This window comes from Pongo abelii, chromosome 16, assembly GCF_028885655.2.
Source record: "Pongo abelii isolate AG06213 chromosome 16, NHGRI_mPonAbe1-v2.0_pri, whole genome shotgun sequence".
Taxonomy (NCBI): Eukaryota; Metazoa; Chordata; class Mammalia; order Primates; family Hominidae; genus Pongo; species Pongo abelii.
In genome coordinates this window covers 69,443,713-69,471,581 of record NC_072001.2, presented here as the reverse complement: position 1 = coordinate 69,471,581, position 27,869 = coordinate 69,443,713, and the positions used below count along the sequence as shown (strand labels likewise).

Genomic DNA, 27,869 nt, shown 5'->3' with positions numbered 1-27,869 from the left:
GATTACAGGCGTGAGCCACCTTGCCCAGTCAAAATTAGTTCTTTGAGTTCATTTGAAGCCAGGAGTTAGGGACCAGAGTAGTCAACACCTATAGTCCCAGCTATTTAGAAGGCTGAGGCAGGAGGATCCTTTGAGTCCAAGGAGTTTGAGGCTGGAGTGAGCTATGATCATACCACTGTAGTCTAGCCTGGGTGACAGAGTGAGACCCCATCACTTGAAAAAAAAAACAAAAAAAAGTAGTTATTTATGTATTTTGTTATTGATTTAGAATCCTGCAACCCCGTAAGATGAAGCACATTAAAAACCCCATGTTTCATAAGTGGTTCTTTTTTTGAGACAGAGTTTCACTCTTGTTTCCCAGGCTGGAGTGCAGTGGTGTGATCTGGGCTCACTGCAACCTCTGCCTGCTGGGTTCAAGCGATTCTCCTGCCTTAGCCTTCTGAGTAGCTGGGATTACAGGCATGTGCCACCACGCCCGACTAATTTTGTATTTTTAGTAGAGACGGGGTTTCACCATGTTGGTCAGGCTGGTCTTGAACTCCTCACCTCAGGTGATCTGCCTGCCTCGGCCCCCAAAAGTGCTGGGATTACAGGTGTGGGCCACTGCGCCCGGCTCATAAGTGGCTCTAATGCTTGTTTCTTAACTGCTTCAGCAATGTTTCGTACATATACTCTATCAGTATTTCCTGACAATGGAGGCCATTTTAGTTTCTTCCTACATTTTTGTTTTCCATGTCAGGAAGGAAAAGTGGCTTTTCGTTTTTCACTATTAAGGAAGAAACCTTAAAAGGGAGTTTGATTGTAAAGGGCTGAATTAAGTATCATGATTTTTAAATCTCACTGAAATAATTGTAAAGGTCTGTCTTTATGTTTTAAATGTTTTTTTAATTGTGATAGTTTTTCTATAATTAGCTAATATTTCAAGGCATAATATATACATAGAACAAGGATAATGTATATAAATATTTCAAATGGTGACTTGAATTTTTTTGACCAACTTGTCAGATGTGATGGGGTTTATCTTTCTTTTAATTTCATAATATGGATGATGTAGATAGAAGGTAAAGTGTCAGCACTGCTGTTTTTTTTATTTTTTGCTTGTGCTTCTATTCTACCTACAGGCATTTTGTTATTTTGTAGAATCTTTTTAACCTAACACTTGTGCATTTTGTTGGGGTTGTTTGGTTAAATTAGTAAGATGAAATCCATCAGTTTATTTGACTGGGCAATCAGAAACAGCTGTATATCTGACATTGTAAAGTCAGTGGGGGCCCCATTCTCCACCCTTTTACAATATGGATCTTGCCTATAGAGTGGCTCACAGATCAGACAGTAACTCTGTCATAAGGACAAGGGACAGTTAACCACTGCCAGTCTTATTTGAAATATGTTAGTAAAACATAGTTTTTCTTAATTCTTAAATGAAATATAAATGGAAGATCTATTACTTACTTTAATACCACTGTGGATCATGTTGGGGACATCCTACCTTGAGTTAACTGGTTTACAGGGCTTTAATAATGTATTACTTATAATGTAGACCACACTGAATTTAAAAAGAAATTAATTTGGAAATATATCCATAAAGTTTTAAATTTCTTTTCTTTTTTCATTTGTCTGTGTTTAACTCTACAAAAGATAATGTCCTACATAAAATTACCTTTTACTGGCCGGGTGCATTGGCTCACGCCTGTAATCTCAGCACTTTGGGAGGCTGAGGCAGGTGGATCACCTCAACGTCAGGTCAGGAATTTGGGACCAGCCTGGCCAATATGGTGAAACCCTGTCTCTACTAAAAATACAAAAATTAGCTGGGCATGGTGGCGGGCACCTGTAATCCCAGCTTCTCGGGAGGCTGATGGAGGAGAATCACGTGAATCTGGGAGGCGGAGGTTGCAGTGAGCCAAGATCGAAGCATTGCACTCCAGCCTGGGTGACAAGAGTGAAACTCCATCTCAAAAAATAAAATAAAATGTATTAAAATTACCTTTTCCCATATAGACACTGGGAAACTATTGAAATGTGTTGGTTTAATGTAGAACAAGAATATGGTTTGGATTCCTTAAGCTCTTTGATTAGGCCAAGCATAAAATATTTCTAATTACAATCAAGAACTTTTTGTTTCCTTTCTTTTTTTTTTTTGAGACAGTCTCTCTGTAGCCCAGGCTGGAGTGCAGTGGCATGATCTTGCTCACTGCTGCCTCTGCCTCCCGGGTCCTGGTTCAAGCAATTCTGCCTCAGCCTCCTGAGTAGCTGGGATTATCGGCACGCGCCACCATGCCCAGCTAATTTTTGTATTTTTGTAGAGATGGAGTTTCACCATGTTGGCCAGACTGGTCTTGAACTCCTGACCTCATGATCCACCCGCCTCGGCCTCCCAAAGTGCTGGGATTACAGGCGTGAGCCACCGCGCTCAGCCTTCATGCATATTTTAAATTGTATTTTTATTTGACTTAGCATTCCTCTTTAAACTGATCTATAAATATTTCTTATTTAATTGAATCAAGCATGTATTCACAACATTCTTATACCTCACAAATTGTTTTTTCAGGTCTGGCACCTTGCCACTTTAAATTCTTTTTCAATGAAAAGCCCTTCTCTAACTAGTCTACCACCACAGATGTACTATTTCTTTTCTATTGCAGATGAAGTTGCGGAGAATAATGAACATGATGTCACTGCTACCGAATTAGATCCCTTCCTGACAAACTTATCTGAAAGTGAGATGTTTGCTTCTGAGTCAAGTAGAAGCCTAACAGAAGAGCAACAACAAAGAATTGAGAGAAATAAACAACTGGCCTTGGAAAGAAGGCAGGCAAAGCTGCTGAGTAATAGTCAGTCCCTAGGAAATGGTAAATTTTATGCCAAATTTTATATGCTACCATTAATATATCAAGGACATGTTGGAAATTTTAACTTCTCTGCTAGCCCCCAAAATAAAATACTTCTAGGAGTGGAAAAGTGTGATATTAAGTTTGTATATTTTAGAGACAGTGTGTGTGAGAGGAGAGAGAGAATGTCTGTGTTCCTTAAAGAATAAATGAATCCAAGATGGTTTTCTGGATAGCTGAGTACCTCTTAAAAAATTATTTTAATCACCTGGCCAGGCGTGCTGGCTCATACCTGTAATCTCAGCACTTTGGGAGGCCAAGGTAGGTGGATCGCTTGAGGCCAGGAGTTCAAGACCAGCCTGGCCAACATGATGAAACCCCATCTCTACTAAAATTACAAAAATTAGCCAGGTGTGGTGGTGCACACCAGTAATCCCAACTACTTGGGAGGCTGAGGTACGAGAATCCCTTGAATCAAGATGGTGGAGATTGCAGTGAGCCAAGATCGTGCCACTGCACTCCAGCCTGGGTGACTTGAGTGAGAGTCTCTCAAAAAAATTAATTTATTTTAATCACTTAAAATTGATTTTAAATTCTTAATAAACATTCTTCCCTGACTCCTCAAAGCATGTGCCATATACTATTACCTTTAGGACAATAATTATAATAATACATAAAGAAAAAATAGGCCAGGTGCAGTGGCTCATGCCTGTAGTCCCAGCACTTTAGGAGGCCAAGGTGGGCCATCACCCGAGGTCAGGAGTTCAAGACCAGCCTGGCCAACATGGTGAAACCCCATCTCTACTAAAAATACAAAAATTAACTGTGCGTGGTGGTGTGCACCTGTAATCCCAGCAACTTGGGAGGCTGAGGCAGGAGAATTGCTTGAACCCAGGAGGCAGAGGTTGCAGTGAGCTGAGATCAACCCATTGCACTCCATCCTGGGCGACAAGAGCAAAACTCCATCTCAAAAAAAAAAAAAAAAGAGGCCGGGCGCAGTGGCTTACGCCTATAATCCCAGTACTTTGGGAGGCCGAAGCGGGTGGATCCCAAAGTCAGGAGATCGAGACCATCCTGGCCAACATGGTGAAAACCCGTCTGTACTAAAAATACAAAAATTTGCCGGGCATGGTGGTGTGTGCCTGCCTGTAAACCCAGCTACTTGGGAGGCTGAGGCAGGAGAATCGCTTGAACCTGGGAGGTGGAGGTTGGCGGTGAGCTGAGATCGGGCCACTGCACTCCAGCCTGGGTGACAGAGCAAGACTTCATCCCAAAAAAAAAAAAAAAAAAGCTTTTTTTTTGTGTTTTGTCACTTGGTTGTGAGCTGTACTTTTGAAAGTAGCTGTTTAATTTGCTTATCTGTAGCGTTCCCTTCTCACTTCTAAAACTGCCTGAAAATTTGCTTTATTAAAAAATATATTATTACTACTATTTTTAGAAACGGTGTCAATCTGTCACCCAGGCTAGAGTGCAGGGGTGTGATCTTTACTCAGTGCAGCCTTGAACTTCTGGTCTCAAGCAGTCCTCCAGCATTGGGCTTCCAAAGTGCTGGGATTACAGGTATGAGCCAGTGTACCTGGCCTAAATTTGCTGTTTTTAACACACATTGTGGGTTTGGAAACTACATAACCAAATTTGTTAAAACTATACTTAGAAAGAATTGCAAGTTGGTTTTGAATGAAGTAAGCAGGATTGCGTATATCTTTCTCAATTTCCAATTCAGTTTTTCCTTTCAAAATGGAAAAATAAGAATTATAGGCCCAGCACAGTGGCTCTTGCCTGTAATCCCAGCACTTTGGGAGGCTGAGGTGGGCAGATCACTTGAGCCTGGGAGTTTAAGACCAGCTTGGGCAACATAGTGAGACCCTGTCTCTACAAAAAAAAAAAAAAAAAAAGAATTATAATAACTAGATACCATGTTGTAAACGAAGTTTCACCCAATATATTAACATTTTCAAGTGAAAATTATTTTGCCTACTTTTTTTTTCACTTAAGATGAATTTACTTTTTCTTTTTCTTTTTGTCTTTTTTTTTTTTTTGAGATGGAGTCTTGCTCTGTAGCTCAGGCTGGAGTGCAGTGGCGTGATCTTGGCTCACTGCAACTTCTGCCTCCCGGGTTCAAGCAGTTCCTCTGCTTCAGCCTCCCAAGTAGCTAGGACTACAAGTGCATGCCCCCATGCCTGGCTAATTTTTGCATTTTTAGTAGAGAAGGGGTTTCATTATGTTGGCCAGGGTGGTCTTGAACTCCTGACTTAGTGATCTGCCCGCCTCAGCCTCCCAAAGTCCTGGGATTACAGGTGTGAGCCACCGTGCCCAGCTGAATTTACCTTCTTTTTTTTTTTTTTTTTTTTTTTTGAGACGGAGTTTTGCTCTGTCACCCGGGCTGGAGTGCAATGGTGTGATCTCGGCTCACTGCAAGCCCCGCCTCCCATGTCCACGCCATTCTTCTGCCTCAGCCTCCCGAGTAGCTGGGATTACAGGTGTCTGCCACCATGCCTGGCTAATTTTTTGTATTTTTAGTAGACACAGGGTTTCACCGTATCAGCCAGGATGGTCTTGATCCCCTGATCTTGTGATCCGCCCACCTCAGCCTCCCAAAGTGCTGGGATTACAGGTGTGAGCCACCGCCCCTGGCCAATTTACTTTTTCTTTATAAGTGGATGTTTTATTAGTACCATATGAGACATTACATGAAGATAGCATTATTTTTGATGGCAGTGGCTTCCTTGCTGTCAATATCAAGTATACCTGGCAGTTGGTATTTAAAGCTCACCTCTGTTTATCATATACAACTTAAAATTTGTCCAAATGGAAATAAGTACTTTAAAGTTTCTTATGGATCACTCTGACATAAAACCTAAATGCATTTGGTTTTTATTAGACCTCTTTCTAGTAGTTTTCATTTTTGTTTTTTTAGATGGGGCCTCGCTGTGTTGCCCAGGCTGGGGTGCAGTTGCTGATCTCGGCTCACTGCAACCTCCGCCTCCCAGGTTCAAGCGATTCTCCTGTCCCAGCCTCCCGAGTAGCTGGGATTACAGGCGTGCTCCACCATGTCTGGCTAATTTTTGTATTTTTTGTAGAGGCAGGGTTTCACCATATTGGCCAGACTGGTTTCAAACTCCTGACCTTGAGTGATCTGCCTGCCTCAGCCTCCCAAAGTGCTGAGATTACAGGCATGATCCACTGTGCCCGGCCAATAGTAGTTTGATTTTGAATAAGAACAGTTACATTTGACTGTGATCCAAGAGTGTGAGTTGAATAACATTCAAAACCATTTTGCTTTTTTTTTGGTTACAGGATCTCACTTTGTCACCCAGGCTGGAGTGCAGTGGCACGATCATGGTTTGCCACCATAGCCAGCTAATTCTTTTTTTTTTTTTGATGTTTTGTTGACATGGGGTCTCACTATGTGGCCCAGGCTGGTCCTGAACTCCTGAGCTCCAATGATCCTCCCACCTCAGCCTCCCAAATTGTTGGGATTGGGCCTGGCCTCTCTTGCATGTAAAATGGATCTTAATTGTATAAAAATGGGCTTATTGGCTAGGTGTGGTAGCTCGCGCCTGTAATCCCAGGACTTTGGGAGCCTGAGGCAGGTGGATCACCTGAGGTCAGGAGTTCGAGACCAGCCTGGCCAACATAGTGAAACCCTGTCTCTACTAAAAATACCAAAATTAGCTGGGTGTAGTGGCGGGCACCTGTAATCCCAGCTACTTGGGAGGCTGAGGCAGGAGAATCACTTGAACTCGGCGGAGGTTGCAGTGAGCCCAGATTGCGCCATTGCACTCCAGCCAAAGTGACGGAGCGAGACTCCATCTCAAAAAAAAAAAAAGATTTATTTAGAAGAAAGTGATCATAATTAACATTAAGTGATCATAGACTTCATTTTACTAAACTAAGCTTTTGAAGAGGTTTGTACTTACGCGGTAAGACTGGATCAGGTACTTATAATGAGTAATAATGGTATGATTTCTTTCAGGTATGTTAATGAATACACCCAGGGCACACACGGTTGAAGAGGTTAATGCTGATGAGGATCAAAAGGAGGAATCAAATGGATTAAACGAAGACATTCTAGACAATCCACGTAATGATGCTATTGCCAATACTTTAAATGAAGAGGAATTAAAATTAGAGGAAACACTGCTGGACCAGTCTTTTAAAAATGTGCAGCAGCAACTTGATGCTACATCCAGAAATATTACTGAAGCTAGATAAGTTTCCATTAAGAGAAAATATATCTGTTAAGTCATCATCCTGCAAGCTTGGCGTTACTATGTATTTTTCTTCTTGGAGTGAAAATCCTTAGGTAGTAAAACTTTTATAGATTATTGTTTAAAATCTGATAATCTGGTATTTATTTATAATTATGCTTGTCACTTTAGTTAAATCTATTTGTTCTCTTTAGTGTTTGTTTTTATATAGGTATTTCTTCATAAAATGATTAGTGGGTAATAAGCAGTCTCTGCTGCTGGTCTGTCATTGAATGCCTTGTTTTCACTAAGTTGGGAGGTTTTGTTTCTGTTTTTTACTGCTCCTTGTAAAGCAGGGCTAATCCATGGACAGTGTGCCCAGAGTAGTCTGGGTGAAGTTTTTGTTTTGTTTTGTTTTTTTGACACAGAGTCTCTGTTGGCCAGGCTGGAGTGCAGTGGCACAATCTTGGCTCACTGCAACCTCTGCCTCCCGGGCTCAAGCAATTCTCCTGCCTCAGCCTCCCCAGTAGCTGGGACTACAGGCGTGTGCCACCACGCTCGGCTAATTTTTGTATTTTTAGTAGAGATGAGGTTTCACCATGTTGGCCAGGCTGGTCTCGAACTCCTAACCTCAGGTAATCCGCCCCCCTCGGCCTCTCAAAGTGCTGGGATTACAGGTGTGAGCCACCACGCCCAGCCTGGGTGAAGTTTTGAGATGTACATATATACTGAATATTAATGTCAATTTTTTAAAAGAAGTAAAAATTATCTTAAAAACTATCTACAGGCTTTATGGGAGTTTTTCATTGCTATATAGTTCTGCAGTTTACACTTTTGGTAAATACAAGATTTTTACATGTTTTCTAAGGAGTTACTTTAATAGTTAAAAGGTCACATGAAAGGCTGATATATTGCCTGGCCCTCATAGGTGCTAGGGTAGTTCAAAGAATGCTTTTTGGTAACTTACTGACTAGTTGGAGTGAAACTTGCAAAGTATCATGGGGAACATAGCATCTAGGGAGGATTTATAGGAAAGACTTTGCTTTTGGTGGAGGAGATTCCAAGTATTGGGAAGCACATGTACAATAATGATACAGTAATAAGATTGAGGGGATAAGGCAGATTTTAGGAATGCTGATTTTGAGGCTAGATGTGTTAGGGCCAAATCATGAGAACACCTGATTGGAGTTCTTCCTGCCAGGTAGAGGGAGTAGTTACAAATAAGAAAGGTTAGTGTTAGGAAAGGCTCTCCCACCCCACCCCCTCACCCCTACCCACAGTCCCCCACCACTATTTTGTGTGTGTGTGTGTGTGTGTTGGTGTCACTGTCACTCAGGCTGGAATACAGTGGCCCAATCCTAACTCAGTGCAGCCTCAAACTCCTGGGGTTCAAGCAGTCCTCTTGCCTCAGCTTCCCAAGTAGCTGCGACTGCAGACATGTACCACCATGCCTGGCTAATTTTTTAATTTTTGTAGAGATGGTGTCTCACTATGTTGACCAGGCTGGTCCTGGACTCCTGGCCTTAAGTGATCTTCCATGGCACTTGGCCTCTCACTCTCTTTTTCCTTGGGGAAAGGGCAGAGTGATGGTGCTATAGTGGCTTCCATCTGCAAAGCCAGGACAGGCAGGCATCTTCTCTTCAGGCTGACTTCAGGTGGGGACAGGAAGTGACAAAGATGGTTTGATTGAAAAGCCAGGAAGTTAGCCCAGGCGTGGTGGCTCACGCCCGTAATCCCAGCACTTTGGGAGGCTGGGGTGGGTGGATCACGAGGTCAGGAGATTGAGAACATCCTGGCTAACACAGTGAAACCCCGTCTCTACTAAAAATACAAAAAAAAAATTAGCTGGGCATGGTGGCAGGCACCTGTAGTCCCAGCTACTCGGGAGGCTGAGGCAGGAGAATGGCATAAACTGGGGAGGCCGAGCTTGCAGTGAGCCGAGATTGTGCCACTGCACTCCTGCCTGGGCGACAGAGCAACACTCCATCTCAAAAAAAAAAAAAAAGAAAAAAAAATTTAAGAAAAGCCAGGAAGTTGAGCACAAGGAGAACATCAAGGAGAACATCTGGGATGGGGGTGGGGGAGGGGTGTGTGGGCCTGCTGGGAACTGCCACAGGGATGGGCCAAGAGGCATGTGCATTAGGAGGATTGTGGCTAACTGCAGCCAATAGGGGATCAGCTAGAAGATGGAGAGCAGTTTCAAGAAGCCACCAATGCCTATAGAAACTGCTTCCTCAGGAGGGCCTGTTCAGGCTTCTGTCTGCCCTCACAAACTACATTAGATAACTGAGAAAGAAGAGTTAATTTTTCTTTTTTGAGATGGAGACTCGCTCTGTTGCTGTTGCCCAGGCTGGAGAGCTGTGGTGCAATCTCAGCTCACTGCAACCTCTGCCTTCCGGGTTCAAGCACTTCTCTGCCTCAGACTCCCGAGTAGCTGGGATTACAGGCACCTGCCACCACACAAGGCTAATTTTTGTATTTTTAGTAGAGATGGGGTTTCACCATGTTCGCCAGGATGGTCTCGATCTCTTGACTTTGTGATCCACCCACCTCAGCCTCCCAAAGTGCTGGGATTACAGGCATGAGCTACTATGCCCGGCCAATTTTTCTATTTTTAGTAGAGATGGGGTTTCATCATCTTGGCCAGGCTGGTCTTGAACTCCTGACCTTGTGATCCACTGCCTCGGCCTCCCAAAGTGCTGGGATTATAGGCGTGAGCCACTGCACTCGGCCAAGAGTTAATTTTTCTAGTGGGGTGTTTGCTGGCAAAGTAACAAGTTTCCAATAAGGGGAAGGCCAATGCACCTCATCAAAATGGGAGAGTGGGAAGGAAGGCCTGTGACAGAACTTTACCTGCGCATCCTACCACCGGCCCTGTGTCCTAATCCCAGCTAGTACTGGAGACAGTAGGTAAGGGTTGAGTCAAATATGAAATAGGAGTTTTTAAGTGGAGAAGTGGACTCAGGACTAAGTCTTATCTGAAAGTGACTGAAAATTACCTGACAGATGTCAGAGGGGCCTATGACCCAAATGTAATTACTGGAAAAATAAAACATTTGAAAGAACTGATTGGAGACAAGATAACCAATAATTTTGGGTTTATTAAACTTATTAGAAAGGGGCTAGCAATCTGCAGAGCCACCACTTACTGTCCACTCATTACTGAAAACTCTGTTTCCATAGTGACCTAATTATACTTTATTTAATGCAACTTTAATGAATAACTTTTTTTTTTTTTTTTTTGAGATGGAGTCTCGCTCTGTCGCCCAGGCTGGAATGCAGTGGCGCGATCTCGGTTCACTGCAACCTCCTCTTCCTGGGTTCAGGCAATTCTCCTGCTTCAGCCTCCCAAGTAGCTGGGAATACAGGCGTATGCCACCACGCCGGGCTAATTTTTGTATTTTTAGTAGAGACTGGGTTTCACCGTGTTAACCAGGATGGTCTCAATCTCCTGACCTCGTGATCCGCCCACCTCAGCATCCCAAAGTGCTGGGGTTACAGAGGTGAGCCACCGCGTCCGGCTGAGAACATTTTGCATATATGTGAAATAGCTACCCAGTCCTGATCGACTAGAGCACTGAGTGACACACATTAAATGTTAAGTTTGAAAAGACTGTAAAACATTCACATATGACAGCTCTTAGTGAAGTAAGAGCCTCTCATATTCCATAATTGTTTGAAACATCCAGGAGAGCTAGGTCCCGTATCTCCTCTAGAAGTGTGTATAGGCTCCTTCCCTTTGTTTGGCAATATTCTTGATATTCCTCCTGAATGATGTTTACTTTGACTTCTTGGGCAAGCTGAGCTTCTTCCACAGATTTAGTTACTTCTTTCACTAACTCACTCTTCAGCAAGGGGGAACTCTGATGAATAAGTTCTGTATTTGGTATCTTGTATGGTTTGTTACTAATTATTTCGAGTCTGGTTGTATCAGAATGGCAACGTGAGACCTGTATGGATATTCTTACCTAGCATAGAGAAGAAAATACATATTACTAAATCACATTATTTATTCCTTACATTTAAAATATTAATAGTACTTAATAGAAATACAGACTTACGGTTACATGGTCAAACAAATGGAACGTAACAGATTCCCCATCTGTTGTAGTAGAGGTAATTTTGTTTTGAAATCGTTGAAGGGATCCTGGTTTCCATTCAGAACAGCTATCTGGGCCACATGAGATGACTAAACCATCTTTATTTTTTAGATAAGCAGCACCTTTAATCCCAAACCTATATTATGACCAGAATATAAATCCAGAGACAATGTATTCTTAGTACACAGATCTTGTATGCTTATCTAGAATACTAGTTTTTCTCCTAGATTAAAAACAAATCACTTTTCCTGTGGTTTACCTCCAAGTATTTATTTCACCTTAGCAGATGGAAACAAAGTATTTTGCTGGATAAGACCCTAAAATGGATATATAAGTGTATACACACACACACACACACACACACACATTCCAGTCTTCACTTCTTTTTTTTTTTTTTTTGAGACGGAGTCTTGCTCTGTCGCCCAGGCTGGAGTACAGTGGCACGATCTTGGCTCACTGCAACCTCTGCTTCCCGGGTTCAAGTGATTCTCCTGCCTCAGCCTCCCAGGTAGCTGGGATTTCAGGCACACACCACCATGCACGGCTAATTTTTGTACTTTTAGTAGAGATGGGGTTTCACCATGTTGGCCAGGCTGGTCTCGAACTCCTGACCTCAGGTGATCCGCCCACCTTGGCCTCCCAAAGTGCTGGGATTATAGGCGTGAGCCACCCCTGGCCTCCAATCTTCACATTTATATACTGAATTGTACATTACATTATGTACATATGATAACTAGTTGCTTAAATATTTTAATAAATTATATCTAATGTACACTTTGTGTTCTACACTTTTAACTATGATTTCTTATGCACCATTGCATTAGATGTAACATACCTTGGTATAAATACAAGCACACCATTTGCTCTAATTGAATAAATTACTCCATCAGATATGCAGCGCTCCTCGGTGGCAGGGTCTTTGTCTTTGAAGTACATGCACTGGAAGAGCTCAGTAGACTGCTTCTGAGAATGCTGTGCTGCCTGTAAGACGCACAACTCCAAAGCATTTTAACACTCCCCTGGCATTCCCCAAAGAAATGAAATTCATATTCATTCAAATGTGAGATTCTGTAAAACTATTAATATAAAAATTGTTCTCTACTATGAAATTAAATTACTTTTTGTGGGAACTTAACCATCTAGTATTATCTCCTTAAAAATGTCTTAGAAAATGAATTATTTTATAAAATGAAACTCATTTATAGTTCATGAAATTAGAGGTCAGCAAATTGGGGCATGTCCACCTTGGGTACAGGAAAAGTATTACACATGTCTTACTTGCATTTCTTTTCTTTCTTTTTTTTTTTTGAGATATGGAGTCTCACTCTGTCACCCATGCTGGAGTGCAGTGGTGCAATCTTGGCTCACTGCAATCTCCTGCCTCAGCCTCCGGAGTAGCTGGGACTACAGGTGCCTGCCACCACGCCCGGGTAATTTTTTGTATTTTTAGTAGAAATGGGGTTTCACTGTGTTAGCCAGGATGGTCTTGATCTCCTGACCTCGTGATCCGCCTGCCTCGGCCTCCCAAAGTGCTGGGATTACAGGCATGAGCCACCGCGCCCGGCTAGCCTTTCTTTTCAAGCCTGTCCAATGAAAACCCTATTGGTGGAAGTCTAAATTAGCACTACTGATAAGGAAGACAATTTAGTAATATGTATTAAAGTTTCTTTTTCTTTTTGAGATGGAGTCTCACTCTGTCGCGTAGGCTGGAGTGCAATGGCGCAATCTTGGCTCCTTGCAACCTCTGCCTCCCGGGTTCAAGTGATTCTCCTGCCTCACCCGCCTGATTAGCTGGGATTACAGGCATGCACCACCATGCCTGGCTAATTTTTGTATTTTTAGTAGTAACGGCGTTTCATTGTGTTGGCCAGGCTGGTCTGGAACTCCTGAACTCAGGTGATCCACCAGCCTCAACCTCGAAAAGTGCTAGGATTACAGTCGTGAGCCACTGCACCTGACCTATCAGTTTCATTTGTGCGTGCACACCTTTTGGCTCAGCAATTCCATTTCTAGGAATTTTTCCAGGAAATCATCTGAAATGTCTGTATAAGTGTATCCATAAGGATGGTTATAAATTTGATTGCTTAGAACAGTGCTGCCCAACAGAACTTTCTGCAGTGATAGAAATGCTCTCTCTCTGTGTTGCCTAATATGTTCCCTAATCTGTAGCCACTAACCACAAGTGGCCACTGAGCATGTACAATGTGGCCAGTGTGACTGAGGAACCAAATTTCTACTTCTAATTTTAATTAAATTTAGGTAGCCCACATAGCTAGTGCTACAACATTGCACAGCAGACAACTATACCATTGGATATAGAAAATTACATTAAACATTTAGGTAGTTTCCAATTTCCTGCGTTACCCAATGGTCTAGTTCTATGCTGTGCAATCTTGTAGCAACTATTAATATGAAACAGAATAGAAAGCAGCTTCAAAACAATGATATAACATGGTGTGCTATCAATAACAGTTGGGTTACATGAAAAAAGCAGATTTCAAACAGCAGGCGTGGTATGATTTTTTTTTTTTTTTTAGATGGAGTCTCGCTCTGTCACCCAGGCCGGAGTGCTGTGGTGTGATCTCAGCTCACTGCAAGCTCCGCCTCCCGGGTTCACGCCATTCTCCTGCCTCAGCCTCCCGAGTAGCTGGGACTACAGGCGCCTTGCCACCATGCTAATTTTTTGTATTTTTAGTAGAGATGGGCTTTCACCGTGTTAGCCCGGATGGTCTTGATCTCCTGACCTCGTGATCCACCTGCCTCAGCCTCCCAAAGTACTGGGATTACAGGTGCAAGCCACTGCATCCGGCCAATATTTTTATAAATAAAAATGTTAGCAGTGTCTAGAATCATTAATTGTTAGCTCTGGGTGGTAAGATAACAGGTGATGTTTCTGTCTTCATTTTTTTTTTTTTTTTTTTTTTGAGACAGTCTCAATTCTGTAACCCAGGCTAGAGTGTAGTGGTGTGATCTCGGCCCACTGCAATCTCAGCCTCCTGGGTTCAAGAAATTCTCCTGCCTCAGCCTCCCAAGTAACTGGGACTACAGGCGCGTGCAACCACACCTGGCTAATTTTTGTATTTTTTGTAGAGATGGAGTTTCACCATATTGGCCAGGCTGGTCTCCAATTCCTGACCTCAAGTGATCCGCCCTCAAGTGAGCCACCACGCCTGGCCTCTGTCATCATATCTTTATGCACTGCTTGAATCTTTACATTTCCACCTTTTGGAAAAAAGAAATCTGATAATCTACTGTCAAATCTCCCAAATCCACAAGTTACCTGAGAACATCTACAGATGTTCTGAAAGCACTGGTTAGAATAATTCTAGAATTTAATTTGCTAGAATATATGATACTTCACTGTACTACACAATAAAGCTGATATTTTCTTAGCAAGAGATGACAGGTAAGAGAATTTTGAAATTCCCTCTTACTCGGTTTCTGTTGTTGATATGTCTGCATAATTCCTCAAGATCTTTGTTGCTGAACAAATTTCCCTTAATTTCCATTTTCTTATCTTTTGAAATGGCTGCCATTAACAAGCGGTGTACTACAATATCTGAATATCTTCTTATTGGAGAAGTAAAGTGGGTATATTTATCTAATGCAAGACCTTCAAAAAGAAAGCAAAAGATCAAAATAAACAAAAACTCTTTTAAAGTAACTAGCGCAAAGTTACAGCCACACATAGGAATATGGTATGATTCACCGTAATGATGGAACTCCTCCTCTGCGCAGGATCCGGTGGAGAAATACAGAGCATTCGACATGGCCTGCGTGGCCATGGAGCGCAGCAGCCTGTTCACGATGGGATCGTGGGGGTCGTTCGCATTATCCAGAGAATCAGCCAGTGTTTTATTGGACCTGACAAAGAACAGAAAAACTGTTAGCTAGTCCCAGACAGTAATTTACAAGACAACACTTTGAGGGGAACCCTTCGCTCATCCGTCTGAATACCTTCATCTGCCAGTAAATTTGTTTTGGACACATTTCAGAAGCACCTCTTTTCAACTACAGAAATCTAGTTTGCTTTACGGTTTAAACAAAGCAAGAGTGTCAGAATTTAAATACATTTCTTGAGTAGAAATGAATCATGTACTGATTTTAATACTAGGTTAAGTTAGTGCTTGGCTATAATAGGTGATCAAATACTCGTTGAATTGAATTCTTTACATCCTTAACCTTAAACATTCTATATATAGGTAAAATAATAGACTTGGTGTACAAGTAAAAGAAACCTAAATTAGTTTTTCTTTTTTAAAGAGGTAGTAAGCACTCTATTTATTTATTCTCAAAATAATTTTTTTGTAGAGACAGGGTCTCACTTTGTTGCCCAGGCTAGTCTTGAACTCCTGGCCTTCAGTGATCCTCCTGCCTCGGCCTCCCAAAATGCTGGGGTTACAGGTGTGAGCCACCGCATACAGCCTCAAAATAATAATTTCAAAGCCCCAGGAAATATAGAGATATATTAAAACTAAAACTAATAATATAACATATAATTCAGTCCTATATTGTGGCTGGCTAAGGGAAAAGGGGGAAAGGAGAAATAGAGCATGATGATGAACAGAGAGGCAAGGTGTTAAGTGGTCACTGTGTGAGCTTGCAAGTTTAACAGACTTGGATTCAAATCCTGGCTCTGCCCTGACTGTTAAATTACAGGCAAATTACTTAATCTCTTCAGACTTAATTGACTTATCTGTAAATATGAATGATGCTGCCATCACCTCAGCATTAAGAATTAACCAAGAGGATGTCTGAAAGCCCTTGTCCCATGTGCCTGGCATGCAGACAGCTCATACAGTGACAAACAAACAAACAAACAAACATACTAGCACCTGAAGGCAGAAGCAAAACAACAACAACAACAACAAACCCTCTTTAAAAAAAAAAAAAAAAAAAAGAGGCCGGGCACGGTGGCTCATGCCTGTAATCCCAGCACTTTGGGAGGCCAAGGTGGGCAGATCACAATGTCAAGAGTTCGAGACCAGCCTGGCCAATATGGAGAAACCCTGTCTCTACTAAAAATACAAAAAAATTAGCTGGGTGTGGTGGCAGGCACCTGTAGTCCCAGCTACTTGGGAGGCTGAGGAACAAGAATCACTTGAACCCGGGAGGCAGAGGTTGCAGTGAGATCGTGTCATGGCACTCCAGCCTGGCGACAGAGCGAGACTCTGTCTCAAAAAAAAAAAAAGAAAGAAAAGAAATGGAGTCTCACCACGTTGCCCAGGTTAAAAAACAATCAATTTCGATAAACAAATAAAAGATATTTTAATTAGTACCTGTTACTTGACAATAAAATATTTTTAAAACTATATATCTTTTTTGTTTTTTTTGAGACAGAGTTTCAGTCTGTCACCCGGGCTGGAGTGTAGTGGCACAATCTTGGCTCACTGCAACTTCCGCCTCCCAGGTTCAAGCAATTCTCGTGCCTCAGCCTCTGAGTAGCTGGGATTACAAGAGTGCACCACCGCGCCTGGCTCACTGTTGTATTTTTAGCAGATAGAGTTTCATCATGTTGGCAAGACTGGTCTTGAACTCCTGACCTCAGTGATGTGCCTGCCTTAGCCTCCCAAAGTGCTAGGATTACAGGTGTGAACCACTGTACCCAGCCTATACTTAGTTTTTATTTATTTATTTCTTTATTTTTGAGACAGAGTCTTGCTCTGTTACCCAGGCTGGAGTGCAGTGGTGCGATCTCGGGTCACTGCAACCTCCGCCTCCCGGGTTCATGCCATTCTCCTGCCTCAACCTCCCGAGTAGCTGGGATTACAGGCGCCCGCCACCACGTCCGGCTAATTTTTTGCATTTTTAGTGGAGACGGGGTTTCACCGTGTTAGCCAGGATGGTCTCGATCTCCTGACCTCGTGATCTGCCCGCCTCGGCCTTCCAAAGTACTGGGATTACAGGCATGAGCCACCGCGCCCAGCCTGCCTATACTTGGTTTTTAATGAAAGAAGTATTTTATCCTAGAGATAGGGAGTAAAAATGTCTCACTCAATTGAGGGTGGTATAAATTCACTGTTGGTGTAGTATCTTATGATATTGTCACAAAGATGCTGCATTTAAAAAGTACTGAAATAAATAGGATTATTTCTTTGTAACTTAAGGGGTAGATGAAATTAAATCAAAGGTAACTAACAGGTTCCCTACTTCTGTAATACAAATTATGGTGGGTCAGCCACACATAGTGGCTCATGCCTATAATCCCAGCACTTTGGGAGACCAAGACGGGCGGATCATGAGGTCAGGAGTTTGAGACCAACCTGACCAACATGGTGAAACCCTGTCTCTACTAAAAATACAAAAATTAGCCGGGCGTGGTGGCAGGCGCTTGTAATCCCATATACTCAGGAGGCTGAGTCAAGAGAATCACTTGAACCCGGGAGGCAGAGGTTGCAGTGAGCCAAGATCATGCCACTGCACTCCAGCCTGGGTGACAGAGCGAGACTCTATCTCAAAAAAAAAAAAAAAAAAAAAAAAAAAAAAAAAAAAAAAACAAAACACCAACCAACCAACCAACCAACCAAACAAAAAAACCCAAATTGTAGTGGGTCAAAATTATGCCTAAATGTCCAGTGTGGCGGCTCGTGCCTGTAATCCCAGCAGTTTGGGAGGCCGAGGCAGGTGGATCACTTGAGGTCAGGAGTTTGAGACTAGCCTAGCCAACATGGCGAAACCCTGTCTCTACTAAAAATACAAAAAAATTAGCCAGGCATGGTGGCGTGTGCCTGTAGTCCCAGCTACTTGGGAACCTGAGGCAGGAGAATCACTTGAACCTGGGAGGTGGCGGTTGCAGTGAGCCAAGATCATACCACTGTACTCCAGCCTGGGTGACAGAGCAAGACTCTATCTAAAAAAAAAAAAATGAAACAAAAAACCAAGGAACAAAATTATGCCTAAATAAACTTGTTTTAAGTCTCTATACATAACAATGAAGAGAGAAAAATGTGTCTTCAAAAATGAGGAGAGCCAAGAATCTGTTTTCTCTTTTTGGTCAAAGATCTGGCTGTCACATTTTAAGAACAACTGTAAGATAACTAAATATACAGCATGCCACTCCATTCCTCTGCCCCCTCAAAAGAGGAATACCGTGTATCTATGAAGAAGCCTTTGGCTTTAGCACATTCCCGGAGTTCCGAAAAGAACTCCTGGTGTGGAGGAGGGTGCTGGCGCAGCAAGGCCTGATGAGGGAAGCTCTCCCAGATCTTTTTGGCGACCCAGTGGTTGGCCAGGATCATGCATTCAGCCACTGTCTCGTGGACTTCCAGGGGCTGCTTGGGGATGAGGTCGTGAATGTTCTTTTTGTCATCTAGCTGTACGCGAACCTCTACCCCTTCCAGTTCCAGGGCACCACATCCGTCTCGTTTAGCTCTGACATGGCGAGCTATGTCAGTCAGCTTTCCAATTGCCCACACCAACTCCTCCAGCTTGGCTTGTCTGCTCTTCTCATCCAAGTCTTTGAATTCTGGAATATCATCAACAACGCTTAAGTTTCCATCCAGTAGTTCTTGGGCTGCTTCATAGAACAGTTTGTATGCTGATCGAATAATGGTTCTGCCATACCACACTTTCTTAATTTCATAAGAGGCTTTATCCAGTTCCCACATGATGCTTACAGCATACCTACAAAAACAGTAACATTGACAACATCACTATTCAAATTCATCTGGCTTTTTTTGTTTTGTTTTGTTTTTTTGAGACAGGATCTTGCTCCGTCACCCAGGCTGGAGTGCAATGGCATGATCACTGCTCACTACTGCCTCAATCTCCTGGGCTTGAGCAATTCTCCTGCCCAAAGTGCTGCGACTACAGGTGTAAGCCACCATGCCCCACCTAAGTCTTCTATTTTTGAAGCAAGTAGAATTTGACCTAACTGTAACTTAAAAGAAATTACAAAGCTACAGGTTTCTGGTTTGATTTGTCAATCCAACCACCTTACAACTAAATAAAAAAATATTTTAAATTAAAACAACAAAGTTAGACTGGGGTCTGTTGGGCTCTGAACAAATTTGAAATGAGTTCATATGTGACACTATAAATCTTACTTTATGTCCTCCATTTTTTTCTTGAGATGGAGTCTTGATCTGTTGCCTAGGCTGGAGTGCAGTGGTGCGATCTTGGCTCTCTGCAACCTACCTCTTCCTGGTTCAAGTGATTCTCCTGCCTCAGCCACCTGAGTAGCTGGGACTACAGGCGTGCATCACCATGCCTGGCTAATTTTTTCTATTTTAGTAGAGACGGGGTTTCACTGTGTTGCCCAGGCTGGTCTCAAACTCCTGAGCTCTGGCAATCCACCTGCCTCGGCCTCCCGAAGTGCTAGGATTATAGGCGTGAGCCACCGTGCCCAGCCATGTCCTCTATTTTGATTAGAAAAGCATGACACTGATAGAGTCAAGTCTTTTTAGCTCAGTAAATTAGAGCAAAGTCTTGCAAATCCTACAGGATGGCACTGAACTGTGATATCAATCTTGATGACAGATAAATTAGCAAAAATTTCATTTAGTAAAAAAACTCTGCCACCAAGTCATTTTATTAAAAAAAAGGTATACATTTGGAACTCATAAAAAACAAAGGGCTAATTTTCCTAATATGTAAAAAGCTTTTACAAATTAATTAGTAATTGATCTTGAATCCAAAAGAAAAATGGGCGAAGAATATAGTTAACAGAAAGGGATACATAAGTGACTGTTAAACATACGAAAAAATGGTTAGCTTTATTTGTAATGCAAATTAAAACCAATCTAAGATACCATTTTTCATCTATCAAATTGGCAAAGATAAAAAAATACAACATATTGTATTGGCAAGGCTGTGGGAAAATATGCACTCTCATACATTGGTGATAGGAATATAACTGGTGTAACATTTAAGAAGGGCAATTTGATTATATTGATCTAAATACAAATGTACATACTCTTGACACAGAAATCCCATAATCAAATATGGGAATTTCTCTTTCACATATACCGTATTTTAAAAAATGTGAAATGGTCTGGGCATGGTGGCTTACATCTGTAATCCCAGAATTTTGGGTGGCCAAGGCAGGAGGATCACTTGAGCACAGGAGTTCAAGACCAGCCTGGGCAACATGTGAAACTCGGTCTCAAAAAATAAAAATGAAAATGAAAATGTGAAATGACTTATGTTCAAAGTTAACTCAGTACAGCTTTGTTTGTAATACCAAAAGATTAGAAACTATCCAAATTTCCATAGATAGTGCAATTGTTATTAACACGGAATGATCTCCAAGATACCATTAAGTTCTTTTTAAAAAGGAAGGTGCTAAACAGTATATATATATAATGCAACCATTTGTGTAAAAAAGATCACATATACATATTTATGTATGTATTATATCTAGAAAAACTAATACGGAACTGGTAAATGAGGGAAAGTGATAGGGAGGAACATTTCATTAAATACCTCTTGGGACATATGAGTTCGGGCCTATATGATTCTATTACCTATTCAAAGAGAAACAGAAAGTTTAACCTCAACAAATGAACAAACAAAAAACTCCCCAAGTTCATGATCCTCATGCCAAACAACTTCCACCGGGGAATGCATAAGCACAAAGCTACACACATTTGTTTTCAGATTTTAGCTGACTTTAAAAAGCCAGCAACAGAGGGAGACACAGAGCCCCACTGCTAGCAGACAGAAGAGAGGAGGGAAAGGGCAGGGAAGGCTAGAGAAATAAAGCTGCCTAAAGATAAGTGGTGTGGGGTTGGGGTCGGGGGTGAGGTTGAGAGGTCAGAGGGGAGACACAGGGCTGGGGTGGGGCATAGCAGAGAAGAAAAATGAGGCCAGAAGCAGGCAGCATCAGGAGCCACAGAAGGGCCAGGACAAGCTTTGAAGACAAAAGCCATAAACTCACCTATCAACGCCTCCCAGAAGGGAACACAAATCGGCACTGAGGACGGAAGGCAGCATGTCATAGCGACGATCTGCTAGATAATAAGTGGTGGCCCTGTAAATGACACACACACGGCAATGCGACCTTCAGCAGGGAGAAGCAGAACTGCTGACTGTGTGGGCCGCAGGGAGGTAAATGGCCAAAATCTCACTACAGATTCCCCAAGGCTGTTGCTGTTTCATAAAGTGCAGCAGGCTGGGTAATAAAACTATTCCCACGGTCCCACTTTTCTAAGTGACACTGCTTTGGGCTGAATATTCTTCCACTGATATGAGAAAGAAAGAGCAAGTGACATGAATCTTTGTTGTATAAGAAAAATTGGAGTGTAATGATCCAGTATTTTTATAAAATAGTATATATGAAAATTTAACCCATTTTAATTTAGTAGGAAACAATGTGTGAAAAGGTTATGTTAAAAAGGAAAGGTAAATTGATCAAGGTACTGTTTTTCTAAAGGAAAATGGAGAGTGGACCTCAACTTTTTTTTTCTGGAAGGGACCTTCGGAATTGCACAAACATGAGATCTTTGAACATCTGAAACTAGTACAGACACAAAATATACAGTCACATATAACCATAGAGCTGATTTCAAATAGCATTACCTTGTTCTAGCTTCAATATCAATGTAAGAATTTGGTGCCACAAAGTGTGTTACATCTGCGATGTGGACCCCAAGTTCCAGGTTGCCATTATTTAAGGTTCTGACTGAGAGTGTGTCATCCACATCTTCACAACCTTTGGGGTCAATGCTGAATACGAGATGGCTTTTCCTCAAGTCTTTACGTTTTTGTTCCTCTTCAGGACTCACCTTCCAGGGATTTTCTGGTGTGTTTACTGGCATCTCACACATCTGTATGAGAAGCCAAATATTCAGCAATTCATGCACCACAAATTTCTGTAAAAATCCACTCACTAATATTCTCAATGTGACCACATAGAAATTCATTCATTCTCAATTACCTTCTGCATCAACCTATGTTGGCTTCCTTTGATCAATAATTGTTTATTAGGTGCCTCAGATATCCCGGGTACTGTGCTGGGCTCTGGAAAGTCAGGAGTCAACAAGAAAGACAAAGTCCTACACCCCTGAGGACCCTTATAGTTGGACAGAAAATGTCCCACAACTTCTACCAGCCTCTTTAGTTACAGGGGCTTGGAACAAGAGTACAACATGTGGCCCATTTTCAAATGATCCATTTGTTTAAATGTAGTCAAGCTTTAAATTTAAGCCTTGAAAAAAATAATCAACATGTTCCAAATATTAAAAGCTTACCCCTTAAAGATAATTTTATACAGGACCTATCTAGGGCATTTTCTCTCCATTATTATCTGTTTAAGCCATCGATCTGCAGTTAAGTAGGCTAAAAGGGAAGAGAAAATTCTAATCCTATGATGTATAGCCCACACTTTATTTTATTGTAACATTTTCACTAAGAGCTGCCAAACAAGTCAACAAATAATTTCCAGAAACTAATATTAAATATAAAAATTTAATGATGTAAAATATTCTAAAATAGTTTACTATGATAGCTCCCGTTCTGTGAAAAACTTTAATGAAAATAAGAACACCCAGACACTCCTTATGGCAATGCAAATGGGTCCAATTTTTCTGGAGAACAATCTGCTTGTACATATTAGAAGCTATTTAAATCTTTTATACCCTTTGACTTGGTAATCTCACTTTAAGGATTACATTCCAAGAGAATGATCAAAGAGAAATTAAAAAGCGGTGTTTATAAAAATGTTCGAAGTAACTTTTTTTTTTTGAGACAGAGTCTTGCTCTGTCACCCAGGCTGGAGTGCAGCGGCGCGATCTCGGCTCACTGCAACCTCCGCCTCCCTGGTTCAAACAATTCTCCCGCCTCAGCCTCCTGAGTAGCTGGGATTATAGGCGCCCACCACTAGGCCTAGATACTTTTTTTGTGTGTTTTTAGTACAGACGGGGTTTCATCATGTTGGCCAGGCTGGTCTCAAACTCCTGACCTGGTGATTCGCCCGCCTTGGCCTCCCAAAGTGCTGGGATTACAGGAGTGAGCCACCACGCCTAGCCTACATTATTTTATAATACTGAAAAATTAGACAGCTGAATGCCCAAAAATCAAGAAATGCTTAAGCAAACTAGGGTACATCAATATACCGTAATTTACCATAACCATTAAAATAAGTAGGCTATGTCAATATATAAAAATAATTTTAAGTGAAAGAAGCAGAACAGAAATTAGTGTGTGCACACAATGAATATAGTCATGCGAGAATAATACACAAGATTTATGAGGGTTTTAAAAGATCATAAAGTGATGGAAATAGCTGATGTTTTATGTTTATGAGATTTTTGTTTTCTGTAAAGGTCACAAAAACTGTTTCATAATGAGCATAATTTTTGACCCATGGGTTGGAGATGTATGGATCCCAGGAATCCACCCCCTGCAGCTTTATGCAGCCTCTGGTTGAATGATTTGGACAGAGAGTGTGGAGCTCAGTTGGGTCTGTAACTAGGTGTCCTTGTAGTTGCTGGGGATGGATGTATACTGACTATGAGACACTGACATATCATTTTTAAGCCCAGTTGGAAAATATAAAAATTTGAGAGCTATGAGGCTATAGAAAACTAATTCTACACTTGAAGCTGACTTCAGTTTGGTCCAAATATAGAATAAAGAGGAGTGAGATTTTTCCATTATCTGTGGCTTTACACAGTGGGTTGTTCCATAGCACAAAGACTTTTCTTTCTTAATGATGAAACAACAACAAAAGCAAAAAGAAAATGTCACTAGATCAAAGGCTTCTGGAAAATCTGACCTGAGCTTCTGAGAAAGGAATAACTGAAATACTGTTTTCCACCAGGATGGTTGCAATTTCCCCTTCCAGATCTCCGATTCTTCCTAAAACACGCACAAAATGTCCATTTGGATACACAGATGTTGACTCCCAGGAATCGATGCGCACGACCACCCTGAAGTCCTGCACAAAAGGAAAAAATAAAACATAGCTGAGCACCAGGAGTTAAGTGGGTCAATTAGAGGCATCAAACAAACAAGAGGCAAACAGTACTGGGTTCCGAGGAGAGTGGCCAGTTGCAAATAGTGGTGTATGGTAGGGTTTTTTTGTTTTGTTTTTCATTCTTCCTATTACTATTGCCAGATGGTATGAAATGCTTGACCCAATGCTTTGAAGGGAGGCATTACCTCTCTACATCAATGAAGAGGGCTGGAAATTCTAGTCTGCTGAAGAGAGCCGACTGTAATACATTCTAGTTAACGCTTGCAACACTAGGGGAAAACTCAATTATGCATGCTCCAAATTAAGTTTTAAAACAACAATCTTAATGTTTTGTGTGTAGCTCCTAATTTCTTTGAAGTCTATTTTATTTTATTTTATTTTTTTTGAGATGGAGTCTTGCTCTATCATCCAGGCTGGAATGCAGTGGTGCTATCTTGGCTCACTGCAGCCTATGCCTCCCGGGTTCAAGTGATCCTCCTGCCTCAGCCTCTCACATAGCTAGGATTACAAGCGTGTACCACCATACCCAGCTAATTTTTTTTTTTTTAGTAGAAATGGGGTTTCACCATGTTGGCCAGGCTGGTCTTGAACTCCTGGCCTCAAGTGATCCACCTGCCTCGGCCTCCCAAAGTGTTGGGATTACAGGCATGAGCCACTGCGCCTGGCCTCTTTGAAGACCTCTTAAGATGGTCTTTGGTGGAGAAGAAGGTGTCGTGTAAACTGAATCCCCACTACCCCAAAATTCCAGCAAACCACGGGAATGGAAAACGTATTAGGTGCAACTGGCCTGGAGAGCCTGCATAAGGCTTCAAGATGTAAAAGCACAATGGCTAGGTTATTGGCTGGGGACATCCTGCTTTAGTGTCTCATTTACAAACTGTAAAATATCAGGGGGAATTAAATTGGGCAATGCCCATACTCTTTGACACAAGTAAAGGTTAATTTCTAACTTTCTTGTTTATGTCTTCTCTCCAGTGCTATATTCCTTTATGGATAATCAATTCTGTGAAGTACCACTACATCATCCCCACAGGGCAGAGTGATCGTATTTCTATATTGCTTGCTGGAGGAAAGCTTGTTAGTGTTGGCAAAGTGTATCTATTGAAAGTTTCTATGTTGGACAGCTGGATAATGTATGTTCTCTCTGGTTGTCCTACACAGCTCTTTCTAGGACAATTTCTCTCTGGCCTGAATTTATTAACCACAGACTACTTAATGGATGGTTTTCATATATTTAGAATTTTTAAACAACAGAATCTTGGGGCTGGGCACAGTGGCTCATGCCTGTGATTCCAGCACTTTGGGGGGCCAAGGCAGAAGGATTGCTTGAGGTCAGAAGTTCAAGACCAGCATGTGCAACAAAGCGAGACTCCATCTCTACAAAAAAAGAATTAAAAAACATAAAAACACGGCTGGGCATGGTAGCTCACACCTGTAATTCCAGCACTTTGGGAGGTGGAGGTGGCGGATCCTGAGGTCAGGAGTTTGAGACCAGCCTGGCCAACACAGTGAAACCCCATCTCTACTAAAAATACAAAAATTAGCCAGGCGTGGCGGCGGGAGCCTGTAATCCCAGCTACTCGACAGGCTGAGGCAGGGGAACTGCTTGAACCCGGGAGGTGGAGGTTGCAATGAGCTGAGATCGCGCCACTACACTCCAGCCTGAGTGACAGAGTGAGACTCCGTCTTGGAAAAACAAAAGAATAAAAAAAAAAACAACCCCAAAAAACACATCCCAGTATCTTGGAATGCCAGATGCCATCAATAATTTATTTCCTTATATGCAAAGGAATTAACAATGCTTTCTGGTGCTGCTAGAAAGCTGGTAAAGACAGAAGGAGAAAGCGTAGAGATCCCATAGTACAGGTAGAATGCCAGCTACCTGGAGAGTTTCTGCTTGCTGAGTGCTAATTCGAATTTTGGGAATTCTGTAATCCCAAGGTGTAACCAGGATTTTCTGAGCATTTTTGCCCTGAGATTGGACCTCTTCTTTGGATGGAAATGTCACCACATAATCCCGCCAGTTCTTCTGAAGTATGCCCACCACTCGACCTTTGGCAAAACAAAACAAAACAAGGCATTAATTGGTTAGGTGCCATCTATCTGGACTCTGACCACCTCAAGCAGTAAGGAAAATAACAAGAAATACAGTGTCCTATTTTTTTTCAAGCACATCCACCCAACTCAAGAACATTTTTGAAAGGAAGCTTTTATTAACAACAATAACGGCTAGGCATGGTGGCTCATGCCTGTAATCCCAGCACTTTGGGAGGCCAGGGCAGGAGGATCACTTGAGGCCAGGAGTTCAAGACCAGCCTGGCCAACATGGTGAAACCCCACCTCTACTAAAAATACAAAAATTAGCTGGGCATGGTGGCGTGCACCTGTGATCACAGCTGTTTAGGAGGCTAAGGCAGGAGAATCGCCTGAACCTGGGAGGCAGAAGTTGCAGTGAGCCGAGATGGCACCACTACACTCCAGCCTGGGCAACAGAGTGAGACTCTGTCTCAATAACAAACACATAAACAAAAACCAAAACACACACATAACAACAAGAAAAGGTATGTTTGAAGATTTGCCTTCTTGGTATTTTATTTTAAAGATGGATAATTTAAAAACACTTTTTTTTTTTTTTTTTTTTTTTTAAGAAACAGGATCTCACTATGCTGCCCAGGCTAGATTGCACTGGCTATTCACAGATACTATCATAATACGTTACAGTCTCAAACTCCTGGGCTCAATCCATCTTCCTGGGTAGCTGGGTCTATAGGCATGTGCCATCATGCCCGGCAAAGACGGGTAACTTTTAAAATAACATTGTCAGTATGCTCTCTCTTCCTGAGATAACATTTAGAATCCACTTGTCCCATTTTCTCTCTTTTGCCATTATCTTATCAATCTCATTTTGGTATATTGGGAAAAGTCAATGATTTTCACTCTTGTTTTAAACCATGCCCTCAACTGCACGTTTTCAGTCTTTCTTGCCTTCTCTCACCAGCTAACCTTATTTGGTCCATTATACAAAGAAAAGTGTACAGATCATAAGACTGTTACACAACACTTTAATCATCACTGACTGAAGCTGAGACCAAACTTTAATACTTAAAAATGTTCTCTTTTTTCTTTTTTTTTTTTTTCACAAATATTTACTGAGCTCCAACCAGGTATGAGGCTTTGTTCTAGGTACAGGGAATATAGCAGCATCATAACAGGCAAAGTCCTTGATTTCGTGGGGTTTATATAAAATCAGTTTGGGTGTCTGTGGGGGTGGAAAATAGACCAAAAAAAAAAAAAAAGTGAAGTTGTGACAGTTGCTAAGAAAGACACAAGGTAGGGTAAGGTGATCAAGAGTGACAGAGGGTCAGAAGTGGCAGCTATTTTAAATAAAGTGACATTTGAACAGTGACTTGAGGGAAGTGAGGAAAACAGATGTGAGGATATTTGGGGAAAGCTTCATCCAGGTGGTGGAAAGAACAAGTTGTCACTGCGGCTGGAGCAAAGCATAAAGAGGAAAATGGCAGAAGGTGGCCTCAGCTGGTGGGACCATGCAGGCCATGGTAAGGACTTTGGATTTTATTCTGAGTGAAACAGGAACCAGCCATTGAGGAGTTTTGAGCAGAGAAATGACAGGTGCCAACTCTCGCTTTCTTTTTCTTTTTTCTTTTTTTGAGACAATGTCTTGCTCTCTTGCCCAGGCTGGAGTGTAGTAGCACGATCTTGGCTCACTGCCACCTCTGCCTCCTAGGTTCAAGCGATTCTCGTGCCTCAGCTTCCCAGTAGCTGGGACTACAGGTGTGCACCACTACGCCCGGCTAATTTTTGTATTTTTAGT

The 27,869-nt window shown here is 41.9% G+C and overlaps 2 protein-coding genes across 13 annotated transcripts in view; one reads left to right on the top strand and one right to left on the bottom strand.

Moving 5' to 3' along the window:
• TIPIN (TIMELESS interacting protein) overlaps window positions 1-14,339 on the top strand; it is a 58,282-nt gene extending 43,943 nt beyond the window's left edge. For 9 of the 12 annotated variants that reach the window (XM_054532826.2, XM_054532822.2, XM_054532823.2 and 6 more), the window contains 2 exons: window positions 2,646-2,852; window positions 6,808-7,801. In XM_054532826.2, coding sequence (XP_054388801.1) covers window positions 2,646-2,852; window positions 6,808-7,046 — 446 coding nt within the window. In that variant the 3' untranslated portion in view covers window positions 7,047-7,801. Of the gene's footprint in view, window positions 1-2,645; window positions 2,853-6,807; window positions 7,802-12,432 lie in introns of those variants that run through there. The other 3 variants (XR_008514156.2, XR_010137167.1, XR_010137168.1) reach the window with 2 other exon arrangements.
• DIS3L (DIS3 like exosome 3'-5' exoribonuclease) overlaps window positions 10,249-27,869 on the bottom strand; it is a gene marked incomplete at its 5' end in the record, with an annotated part of 40,190 nt that continues 22,569 nt past the window's right edge. The window contains 10 exon segments of the mRNA NM_001133251.2: window positions 10,249-10,989; window positions 11,083-11,257; window positions 11,957-12,102; window positions 14,556-14,734; window positions 14,831-14,985; window positions 18,211-18,744; window positions 20,999-21,091; window positions 21,640-21,887; window positions 23,837-23,998; window positions 25,920-26,089. Coding sequence (NP_001126723.1) covers window positions 10,681-10,989; window positions 11,083-11,257; window positions 11,957-12,102; window positions 14,556-14,734; window positions 14,831-14,985; window positions 18,211-18,744; window positions 20,999-21,091; window positions 21,640-21,887; window positions 23,837-23,998; window positions 25,920-26,089 — 2,171 coding nt within the window. The 3' untranslated portion in view covers window positions 10,249-10,680.